This window comes from Lithobates pipiens, unplaced genomic scaffold (assembly GCF_037356315.1).
Source record: "Lithobates pipiens isolate NorthernLeopardFrog02 unplaced genomic scaffold, aLitPip1_a1.2 Scaffold_28, whole genome shotgun sequence".
NCBI lineage: Eukaryota > Metazoa > Chordata > Amphibia > Anura > Ranidae > Lithobates > Lithobates pipiens.
The window spans coordinates 210,538,297-210,550,745 of NW_027507789.1; the positions used below are offsets into that span (position 1 = coordinate 210,538,297).

The window sequence follows — 12,449 nt, forward strand, 5'->3', positions numbered from 1 at the left end:
GTCTGTATGTCACTATTCTGGGACTCTGGGTGTAGACACGTTATTGATAAGCAGCCCCATGTGGCAGTGCGAGCTTATAATGGAGACCAGGGCGACAGTGTGTGATTGTTTGTAAAATTCAAGTGATATTGTCGTAGGATCCTATAAGTCAGTGTGACATTTCTGTACACCCCCCCCCCCCCCCCCCAAGCATCACTCTATCATTGTTCTGGGACTCCCCAAGATTTGGCATGTCATTTTTTTTAGATCCCAAATGTTACTGAGAGATACAGATTGTCACTGTGAGGTTGTTTAGAGATCTCAAGCATCAGTGTATCATTGTTGTGGCATTCAAAGTGTCATTGTGTCAATGTTCTGGGACCTTATGTGATGATTGGTCATAGTTTTTAGATCCAGTGTTGGTGAGCCATTGTTCTAGGACACAAATAAGTTAAGGATTCTTAAACCAAATAGAAGAGATCAAAATCCATAGGTTTGCAAATTCACAACCCTGAAACACAGCCGTTTTCTTTTAACCCTCAAGTTTTTTTTTTGTAAATTCTTTTTATTGAGTTTTTTTCACTGTGAAAATGCAATACAACCCTCACGCTAGATAAAAAAATATATATTGATTCTAATAAACAATATCTTTCTTTTCTTGTGCCACAGACTTTGTACAGCACTGCATTGCATCACCTGACTACGAAGATGGGAAGAAGAGCGGAGACAAGTTTTCATCCTCAGATGCTGAATACACACCAAACCACGATGACTACAGTGAGCCCGACAGCCCCCAGTCCAGTCTATCTGCAGGATATTTCAGCGGCGAAGCAGCCGTCACGGACAGCTACTCAATAGACGCTTTCTTCATCACAGATGGACGCTCGAGAAGAAGCGTCGAGAGTCGCGGAAACCAGCGTCACACATGCAGTGAGTGCGGCAAAACCTACGCCACCTCTTCCAACCTCAGCCGGCACAAGCAAACCCACCGGAGCCTGGACAGTAAGATGGCAAGGAAATGTCCTACATGTGGAAAAATGTATGTTTCTATGCCAGCCCTGGCCATGCATCTTCTCACACACAATCTAAAACATAAGTGCGATGTGTGTGGCAAGGCCTTCAGCCGCCCATGGCTCCTGCAAGGCCACATGCGCTCCCACACCGGCGAGAAACCTTTCGGCTGCGCCCACTGCGGGAAAGCCTTTGCCGACCGATCCAACCTTCGCGCCCACATGCAGACGCACTCGGCCTTTAAACACTACAAGTGCAAACGCTGCGAGAAGACCTTCGCTCTCAAGTCATATCTTAACAAACATTACGAGTCGGCTTGTTTCAAGGGCTCGGATAATGAGTGCTCCCCATAAGGTTAAATTTCAGACTTGAGGAGAAAGACGGTACACAAAAGAAATGAGGCACAAAAAAATTTAATAAAATTGTGCCAACCTACTCTTAATTGATGGCACAACACACCAGAAACTCAAAAATCAGGGTACTTGGCATCAAAACAGTATTATCCTTGGTTGCACTTCACCATAGACTGTGCAAACATCTTTTTTTATATAAACATACTGCATTTTTATTATTTATTTATTTTGAAGCTTGACAACTTTATTTTAAACCGTGCAATATACTTTTTTCTTTTTTTTAATGGATCATGGATAGTTGTGACCTCTCTCTTCTTTAAACACCCATACACACAAAGAAAAGAAACTTGTAAGCCTCTCTACTGGCACTCTTAAAGAACCCTTTACATGCAAAGCCAAGCTTTCTGTGGTGCAACACATGAAATGTGAAAGTCTTACAATAATATAAGAGTAACAGTAGGAGAAAAAAAATTAAACGGAGGGGCTCTAACACAGACTCAGGTGCCATTTTCTATCCAATGTTACTTATTTTTTTCCCACTGTGTGTTATATGACTTTGTCGCTGAAGAAGCATTAATTGCATTATTTATTTTATCTTTATGATTTGTGCCATGTGGTTAACAAGGCTTAGTATAATGCAGACAAGGAGAAAGAACTTTTTTCTTTTTTTTCTTTTTTGCAGCACAATAAATATCATGCGAGCCAGGAACAAAATACACAAATGTCAAGAAAGGATCTGCAAGTGGCATTGTGCCAACTTCAACTGTAATAAATACAGAGGAGTTTGCTGCGTCTTGTTTGGAAGCACATATGTACAGTATAAAAACAGGGCAAAAAAATTGTGCCAACACTTGTTTTAAACCAGAAGAAGAGCTTGTGGCACTCCAGTAGAATTAAGTTGTTGAATTTTTGTTCAAAAAAACAGTGTTACCTCTAAAATTTTGAAAGGCAATGAGAATATGCACTATTCTTCCAGTATTCATTATGTATTGTCAGCGGTTGGTTCACAAAGCAACGTGACCTGCATTATATACTAAGAAGATTTTTTTTTTTTTTTTTTAAATGTGACCATCTGGAGCCAAGACATTTGTGCCTATTTTTTTTTTTTTTAACCTGCTTATTTAATAATGTTATGTAATTTATATGATTTATTTATTATATTTATTACACTTTTTATTAATAATTTAACATTTTTATTTTTTTTTGAGGATGGAAAAGAACGTACAGATCGTGGTTAATTTTATGGCATTAACAGGAATACGTTGCAGCAGATGGCGGGACAAGCCTTGTCTGTTGTGGTAAATTGTCTTCCTCCTGAGTGCAACAGACTTTAAAAAAGCAAAAAAAAAAAAGTGACTTTTTTTTTTCCAGGCCTATGTTTCCGAACACGATTCAAGAATAAAATCGGGAAAAGCCTATGCAATTTTTCAATGAGTTCTTTACCTCATGGCAAAACAGAGGAAGCGCTATAGCCCTTCATCAGCCTCTCCTGCACTTGTCAAAGTGAGGGACAGCTTATTCGTTTGTGAGCAACATTCACTTACAAAGCCATGCACGGCCCAGGGTTTGGGTCTCTGGACATGCCAAGACACCCTGGGCTTGCAGGCAAGAACAGGTTCAGAGCCTCACATGATGATCCAACAGCAATTTATTCAGTGATCACATGAATGATGGCACTGAGATTCTCAGTGCAAGAGTATTATTATTATTATTATTTTTTTTTTATTTCTTGCAACTTCTTTGTATACTGACAGCACTTGCAGCAGCAGCGTTTTGGGTAATCCCAATGTTATTTACATTGCATTATTATTACATGCTACAAGTCTCGCCATGCTTTTTAGGTGACTGAAAAGTCATACCGATCTTTAAGGTGCAAGGGCCGCTTTAAATTGCAATTGTTACCTAATATATTTGGGGGAAAAAAAAAATAAAAAAAATAATGCTCAGTATTACTGCATGCCTGAATGAAGCAAGCCTTGCGTTTATAGATCGTAGGATCCTTCTTTGCATCAGTGTTAGAAAATTGCAGCAGAGAATGTATTAGTAAAATTTAGTAAAGTTCCCAAAATGGTGAAATTAGAAGTCGAATTGAAGACAAGCCGTGATAGTGTTAACAAAGAGAGACGATGTCTAATGCAACAAAGATATATGTCTATTAAATGACAAAACACCTATATGTGGGGGGTCCCATTGCATAATCATTGTGGTGCCTCCCTTATCTCTAAACCCCAACTTAAAAGCCATGCCACTAATAAGGGCTGTGCCATTCCAAAAGTATTGTTTTAATTGATCATATAGCAGTCTGACAGAGGTTCTTAGTGTGTACTCATGTTATCTCAAATTTATTTTCCAGATGCTATTGCTTCCTAGATAAACGACTATAATATAAATGACTGTATATTTAAACAGTAAAGCCGGCCATACGCTAGTAGATTTTCAAACAAAAGTACATTCGATGACTTAAAAGAGAAATTGCAGCCTTCCGACCCCCCAATATTTTTCCTCTGCTCACTTTTTCACAGTAAGGACACTCACCTAGCCAGAGGGGTCCAGCGTTGAGCTGCTGGGATCCTCTTCTCTGCAGCTGCTGCATGATTCTGGCGGCGCCATGTTGGCTGTGACAGCTGGCGGCTCTCCCGCAGTGCTGACGCTGCTAGGCCTGCCCCCCTCCTCTCTGCTGAATGGGACTGCGTGTCATGCATTCCAGGAGGCACTGGGGGCACTGCGTTATACGCCTAGGCAAATTCCAGAAACTGGGGGGGGGGGGGGGGGCAGGCCGAGCCTTTGATGTAAAGATAAACAAGTAAATAAAATAAAAACCCAAAACTGATATCAGCGCTGTGGAGGGGGAGGAGGATGGAGAATGCCGCAGGTGGGCGAAGGTCCACTTTAATGAATGCTGTTGTTCGAAAGTACTTCAAAGCTCAATTTGCTATTAACAGTCAATTTTGGAACAAATTAACTTTCCTGAACCAAAACTACCAGTCAACAATAATTTTTCATCCTGTTCCTTTGAATTTTCTCATCACTGCGGATTAAAAACGAACATCAGTTTGGCTCCACTAACATTTAGAGCAGTGTTTCTTAACCACAGTGCCAACTGGGTTTCCCGTGAACATGGGACCCAGTTTGCCCTGGATCAGGACAGGCCCACCTGCACCATTACAACCAATGATGCTCGAGGGCAGTGACGGCGAACCTTGGCACTCCAGATGTTTTGAAATTACATTTCCCATGATGCTCACCTACACTGCAGAGTGCGAGAGCATCATGGGAAAGGTAGTTCCAAAACATCTGAGGTTGCCAAGGTTTGCCATCACTGCTCTAGGGCCAGGACGCAGTGTAATTTGTAGCTATGGCGGGCAGCTTGCCTGCACGATGGCAATGCATAACTTTGATCCATGGCAGACAGTAACGAATGAATGTTCTTGAATCAAAAACTTTCAAATGAAATTCTTCTAGCATATCAGTATGGCCAGCCTAATAGGCCCTCTGTCCCTGACTATCTGGCAATACAATCCAAGCAATACTGGCACTTATGTAACATTCACGTTCTATATACAGGATTCTTTTTTTTGTACTAAACTTGTCCCACACCTACAGATGGGGAGTGTAGCAATATTTTATGCAAGTTGTCAATTTGCTTCCTTACTGACATAGGCAACACAGACAGTTTTGTGCTATGGTGAAGTCTAGAGTTGTTCAAGAATGACTAGTGATATAGGGAAATCAAAACATAATAATGCAGAATTCAGAAGCAAGTCAGTCTCTAGCTGCGAGCAGCAAGCAAATTAAATATTGCAGTTTGGGTGGACACTGGTCGGCTGCATCACCCATTGGTTATAATTCTCTCCAATCATGAGATATTCCTCCAGTAGTTTGCATCTTCACCCGTACCTCAAAGCCATAATGCAGGTATTACTTTTGGATGCTCTTCCCATTTTTTTTGCTTGTCTACCTTGTGTCATAATCAGCGCCGGTACAAGATCATCCAGTGCCCAGGGCAAAGATTCAAAATTGCACGCTTATGAGAAGGAGGGGGAGAGTGAGCACAGCCCGCACCTACTTCCGGCTCTCTCCTCCTCTCCTTGCTGCTTCTAGCGCTGGGCTGGCAGAAGTAATGATGCCGCTGTCACTACTCCTGTCAGCCTTATAGTAGAAGGACCTTACGTCGAACCATCCCTACAAATACACGCTGTGCCCCAGGCAGCCTCCCTTTCTGCCCAGCCCTTGCCCCGGCCCTGGTCATATTGACCAATGACAAAAAACTAAGAAGCAACTCTATGCTTTGCAGCTACGGTAGTATGAAATGCAAATAGTAACAATATCCAATTAAGTTTAGCTGCATCTCCAAATTACGATCTCTTAGAAATGCTGAGCACATTTTCAGACCAGGATCTGAGAAATGGAGACATGATTATAAATCATACAGTTTTTTTAAAAAGGTTACATAGTTAGGTTGAAAAAAAAACACAAGTCCATCTAGTTTAACCAAGGTTAGTTCATCCAAAACCAATACCTTAGCTTTGTTTAGACACTGCATGGGCTGGTCTTTAGAAGACTCAAGATCTAGTGTCATATCTCCATCTAGCAGGGCCGAAACTTATGCTAACAAGACTGTGGGAAATCCGCATCCAATTTGCAATAGTGTGAACCCAGCCTTATTCCTGCAAGGAATTCTCACCAGCAGACTTCCCAAACGTTAAGATTTCAGCCAGAGTCTCTCCATTACCCAAATATCAGCTTTCAAATGTGCACCTGTTACACATGCATTCTGAAAGCCATCACGGGTTAGGTTGTCAATTAAAAAATAAATAAAAAACTGTGGTATAGTTATATGCATTAATGTTACTAGTCTTTTGTGGACAAACAAGCACATATTACTTAAAGAAACCTGTAAGTAGAGAAATATGGGGCTGGCAATGCTAACCTCGGTCCGGTCTGAAATTGCAAGTCCCCCCGGACATTTCTTTCTTCAAAAGCTTCACAGAAATCAGATCAGAAAAGTGAAAGTAGAATCAGAAATCTGAATATCTATTCTGAATTTGGGACTCTGAGGCTGGGTTCACACTGATGTGAATTGGATGTGGGTTTCCCTCCCAACAAATTTGCATGGCAGAAAACTGCCAGTTCACACAGCTCCGGGGTGGCCGCGAAGAGCACAGCAGAAGGTTCCTGTCAGGGCCGGTGCTGCCACTAGGCAAACTAGGAAGCCGCCTAGGGAGCACTGCTGCATAGGGTGCCTGGCCACTGGCGTTCCTACTCTCTTCTCTCTGCAGAAAGCAACTAAGTCTCAGCATCAGCAGGCAGCTGCCGCTCCAATCGCACAGAGGGTTTCATTTACTAAAGGCAAATCCACTTTGCACTACAAGTGCACAGCGAGTGAACTTCGATAGTACACTGAAAGTGCATTGGAAGTGCAGTCGCTGTAGATCTGAAGGGAAGATCTGAAATGAGGGGAAGCTCTGCTGATTTTTTCCTCCAATCATGTGCAAGCTAAAATGCTGTTTTTTTTCCCCTAGCATGTCCCCCCTCAGATCTACAGCAAGTGCACTTCCAGGAGCACTTGCAGTGCACTTGTAGTGCAAAATGGATTGGTCTTTAGTAAATAACCCCCATAGTGTCAAAGTAGCAGCAGCGGCAGAGGACTGTGTCTGTGTCCTGACTCCCGAATGAATGGAAGCACGCAAACATTCATTGATGGGCTCTGGTGGGCTGCTTTTGATGGGCTCTGGTGGGCTGCATTTGATGTACTCTGGTGGGCTCCATTGATGGCCGTTGGTAGGCTGCTTTTGATGGGTGCTGGTAGGCTGCATTTGATGGGCGCTGGTGGGCTGCATTTGATGTGCGCTGGTAGGCTGCATTTAATGTGCACTGGTAGGCTACATTTGATGAGTGTTTCATTAAAAAGGTGGGATATACATGGGTAGGGGAAAGGGGGTGGGGTCAGGGGTGGAGCCGGGGGGTGGCAAAATGAGATTTCTCCTAGGGTGTCAACAATCCTTGCACCGGCCCTGTGGCTCAGAATTCAGGCAAAAATTCAGACCTAATTCGCCCCTGAACAAACTTTGCAAATTGCAGCTGTACTCTGCAAGAGCAGTTACTCCAGAGCTTAGTAAATGAGCAGAAGCTCTGCTGACTTCCATCATCCAATCATGTGCAAGCAAAAATGCCTTTTTTTTTCTAATTTTCCCTGCATGTGATTGGGTATTCTTTTCAAAGTGAAGCTTTACCTCATTTACTAAACTATGGAGTAACTGCACTTTGCAGAATGCAACTGTGCTTTGCAAGGTTTGCCTTTAGTAAATCAACCTCATAGTGTGAGCCCAGCCTTAAACCACTAAAGCCACTACAGCACTAGTATTTTCAGTGGAGGTCAGCAATCATGGCCTCTGTTCTTTAAGGTAGCTGCAAAAAAAAAAAAAAAAAAAAAACTACTTTGAGGGATTCCTTTAACGAAACATTTATTGGCCACCCAGAGGACCCATGTTCACTGGGTGATCAGGAAATATTAAATTTGTGTAAAAAAAGGTTACAGTTAAAAACACAATATGCAACTTCTTCCTGAATATGTTTGTTTTCCATGATTAGCAATAATCAATTGGCTGGCCTGTATTCTTTCAAATTTAAAGGATACCTTTCATGGGAGAAATATAAAGGCTGCAATTACTGACCCCAATGTCTGAAATGTTAGTTCCCTAGCTGTCATGATATGGGCTTCGATTTCAATACTATTTGATTCACCACCAAGTTAAAAAAAAGAAAGCAACTACCGTAATCTCTGGCTTTGATTCATTGCATGCTTGTTCTGGGTCATGGAAACTAAAATCACAAAGCTGGACTCAGCCAGACATTTATATTTTATATTGAGAGGTCAGCAATGGTTGCTCCATATTTGTTTCCCGACAGGTTTACTTTAGCTTCCTTCTGAGGACAACCAATCTAAGCTTGCATTGCGTATATTAAAAGTAAGGAAATGCTGTAAAAGGAAGACAATTTTCTGAGATTGATCATCTACATCTAGAAATTTACATCAGAGCTTAAAATATAACTAAAGGCTGCTGTCTGTGTTCCCATTATTGAGATTAAAGGATACGTTCACCTTTCAAGAAAAAAATAATAAATGGCCTTTTTTATTTTTTGCAGGAAATGTGGTGAGGGGTGCAATGGTCAGGCTTCTGCAGCTTTCTGCCCATACCTTCATATGGCCTGTCTGTTGAAAGGTGCAGGGCTTGTGAATGAACTAGACATGTGCGGTTCGTTTCGTTCCAAATGATAAATTCAGGCAGATTTTCATTATTCGAAAAGTCTGATGTATCCGAATTGCCGAAGTAGAATAGTACCGAATTTAAACAAATCCGAAATAACGAAAAAACATTTCGGATGACATTTGAATCATTTTAAAATACTTTTCAAATACAAATAGTTTTCAACTTCGAAAACTTTTCGATCTTGAATAGTTTTCTAATTTCCAAAATGAATAAAATAGAATGAAAAATAAAGGTATAGAATAGAAAAAAAAATCGTTCCTTTATTTTCTATTCTATTTTATTATTTTTGGAAATTGGAAAACTATTCGAATCCAAAAACGATTTGAAAACTTTTTTCAAAACGAATTAAACAAATTTAACTAAACAAATTTATATAGATAACAAATCAAAACAAAGCAATTTTTTTTCGTTCTGCACATGTCTAGAATGAACTATGTGTGTGCTCATCAGCACCCTTGCAGTTCATTCAGAACTACAAGACATCAGCCACGGGGGGGCTGAAAGTAGTTGCAGTTCAATCATTCATTGGAAACTCTGAATGAATGCAACGACTGTGTGGGTGGAACCCTGCATGGCCGCCCTGTTTTCCAATTGTGACAGCAAGTGCGGGGAGAAGATTCCACTTCGCTGTCACACCGAGCAGTGGATCTGGGGAAATGGGGGCAGGAGCTGGAATAGGCATGGAACATGTTCCAAAAGGTGACCTTAGCTTATAAAGTAGAATTCCATTTTAAACCTAAAAGCTATGCTGACTAACTTGTGTAAAAAAAATAAAAAAATGAACAATTTTCATCACACTCCAGTTCGGTCATATGATCCGGCTCCCCTGTGTCAGCCAGCAGTAGCTTCAGGGGAGAGGAGAACGGTTGGGACATGGGAACCTATGGGTGACATCACCGTTCCTAGGCTTTCCCAGCCATTGTCATGCGCTTTCTACCCTGCAGCTGCCACTGCCCAGGGGATAACATGATTGGACCAGAGCTGGCCGAGGACAGATCATCTTTTTTTTTTTTTTTGTTTTACACAGGCTAGTCGGAATAGGCATTAGGAGGAGGGGGAAGGAATATTTTTAGGACTAGTTAGGTTAAGGCTGGAATTCTACTTCAACTCTCTCTAATTGCCTTGATCACCATTGTCAGGGGAAATAAAAGTGAGGGTAAAATCAAAATATTTTTAGATGCCACCAGCACAGCAATAGAGGGAAAATCTTCCAACAGGGGACACATGTTCCCTATGACAGCTGTCTAAAGCTGCCCATAGATGAGTGGAAAACAGAACAAAATTTGTGTTGATCATTGAATTGTTAATTTTTCGCATCATTTCTGTGCCAGCTGCAACATGGGATTTTCATGCCGCAATCGAAAATACCTGATCCAACGTGCTGTTTTTTTTGTTTTTCTTATTTTGGAAAAACAATATAGATGATGGCACAATCGTATGAGCTATTTCAGTTTTTTGATCGACAGAACATTCGGTTTTTGACAAATCTATGGCTGGCTTAAGGCCCCTTTCACACGGGGAGGACTCGGCAAAGGAGTCAGCGGGGCATATGCAGAGCGGACACAGACCGCTGTCCTCTACGGGTGGACAGATGTAAATGCGCAGTTTGTCCGTTTACACCCGACTGCCATCCGATCTGATAGATGGAATGGATCCCCATCCAACAGTTTTATTTACTGGATCAGATTGGATTGGACATCGGCGGGTTTAAGCGGACCCATGTCTGTTCACATCCACAGCTCCATGGAGGTGGATCGGAGGGAAAGTCTATACAAAGCCAAAACGCTTTCTGATTTTGGATAGAGTAGGGGAGGGTTAAGACTGCTGTCAGCGTTTGTTTGTTTTTTTGTTTTTTTTATGCCCTCTGTTGCTCATTAGGGAGATTTCCCTTTACTTCTTGCCCTGTAGATGCAACACAAAATTGATACCTTTCCAATGTGAGAGAAATCTCCAATGTGGAGGATAATGGAGGGTCCTATTGGGTCTGCCTGAAAAAAATGACAGACATCACACCTCCCAACATTTTGAGATGGGAATGAGGGACACCTATCAGCAAAAGTATGCAGTCATAGGACACACCCCTTGCCACGCCCCTTTAAAGGAGAATTGTACAAAAAAACAGGGTTGATTAAACCCACAAGTGCTTTTTATGCCACTACTATTCCTTTATATTGGCTTTTGGAATTTACAAATGCAACAATTTAGACGTCAGATGAAAGGTTTAGCGCTGGGAAACACTTTTTGATAAGTAAAAAGTGCATTTTTATATATATCTATATAAATGAGGAGGAATGAGGGACAGAGGGACATTGCTCCACATGAGGAACAGTCCCTTGAAACCAGGGGCAGTCCCTCAAAATCAGGCACAGTCCCTCCAAATGAGGGACAGTCCCTTGAAACCAGGGGCAGTCCCTTGAAATCAGGCACAGTCCCTCCAAATGAGGGACAGTCCCTTGAAACGAGGGGCAGTCCCTTGAAATCAGACACAGTCCCTCCAAATGAGGGACAGTCCCTTGAAACCAGGGGCAGTCCCTTTAAATCAGGCACAGTCCCTCCAAATGAGGGACAGTCCCTTGAAATCAGGGACAGTTGGAAGTTGGAAGATACAGTTGGAAGATATGCAGAAAGACCTGTGAAAGGGGCCTAAAAGGAGATTTCCCTCACATTGGAAAGGTATCCATTTTTTTGTTGCATCTACAGGGCAAGAGGTAAAGGAAAATCTCCCTAATGAGCAACAGAGATCATAAAAGACAAAAATAAATAAAAAATGCTGACAGCGTTTAACCCTCCCCTACTCTATCCAAAATCAGAAAGAGTTTTGGCATTGGATAGACTTTATAGTTAATCTTTTGATCAATAGTTGCAAACATGACCAGAATATTGTTTTCCTTTAATCTCCCTGAGTGCACTATAGCAAGCAGCCCAATAATGACCAGACATCTCTGTACACCAAGGATGAGAATTTAACATTTGCAGCTAGCTTGACTAGCCTCTCATTCAATTACCGTGCTTTGATCTGCTCTTTACATATGCAATCCGAGTGTAGAAAATGCCTGCAATCACCGGTATCGAACAAGTAGTAGGGAAGTATTTCTCTTCCAGTCCCCTCCCCGACTGACATGACTTCGTTTCACTGCAGCGAACTGCCATAGAGTTTGATTTGTAGCATCTTTTTCCTGTTAGCACAAACACAAAAGTTTCAGCATGAAGCGGCAATTCATCGGACCCCCGAGTGCTGGCACGTGAGCGGGTTGACTCCTTATATGACAACATACAATACTAACATAAAAATAAAATAAAAAATACCTTTTTGCTTGCATAATTCCCTTTCATGTTTTTTCGCAAACTGACAAGAGATGGCCAGTGTGTGTGGCCCTTTTGACTGCCTTGTTATCTCCATACAATACTGTATGCGGCTTTTTTATATATAGCTGTAGTAGTTCTTCCCCAGTTTGATATTTATAATGTAAATAGAAAGGAGCAGCAATAATTTGAAGTGCATGTCGGGTGTTTCTTTATTCTGAACGGTTTTGTAACTGAAGCTGAAAAAGCCAGTTGTACAGGCCATCTTTACTGTATGAATCCTCATGCAATTCAGGGAAATAAAGAGTTTATTATTCAATAGAACTGTGTTGTGATGGAGTCTTAATTCTTTAAATCCATGTGGGTATGATTTGTATTTTGCATTACAATGAGCCTGAACCACCAGACTAAAATGTGGCCAATCATCTGACAGTCACTCAGCATCAAGATGGCATCTTGGAAGGTTTCTCCTTTTGAAGTTGACTAAAGCCTCGTACACACGATCGGATTGTTGGCAGACAAAGCGGAAAAA

The 12,449-nt window shown here is 41.6% G+C and overlaps 1 protein-coding gene across 1 annotated transcript in view; it reads left to right on the top strand.

The window, feature by feature from the left end:
- SCRT2 (scratch family transcriptional repressor 2) overlaps positions 1-12,241 on the top strand; it is a 31,037-nt gene extending 18,796 nt beyond the window's left edge. Inside the window, exon 2 of the mRNA XM_077460447.1 lies at positions 649-12,241. Within this exon, the coding sequence (XP_077316573.1) occupies positions 649-1,343 (695 nt within the window). The 3' untranslated portion in view covers positions 1,344-12,241. The remainder of the gene's footprint in view (positions 1-648) is intronic.
- Positions 12,242-12,449: the final 208 nt, after the last annotated feature.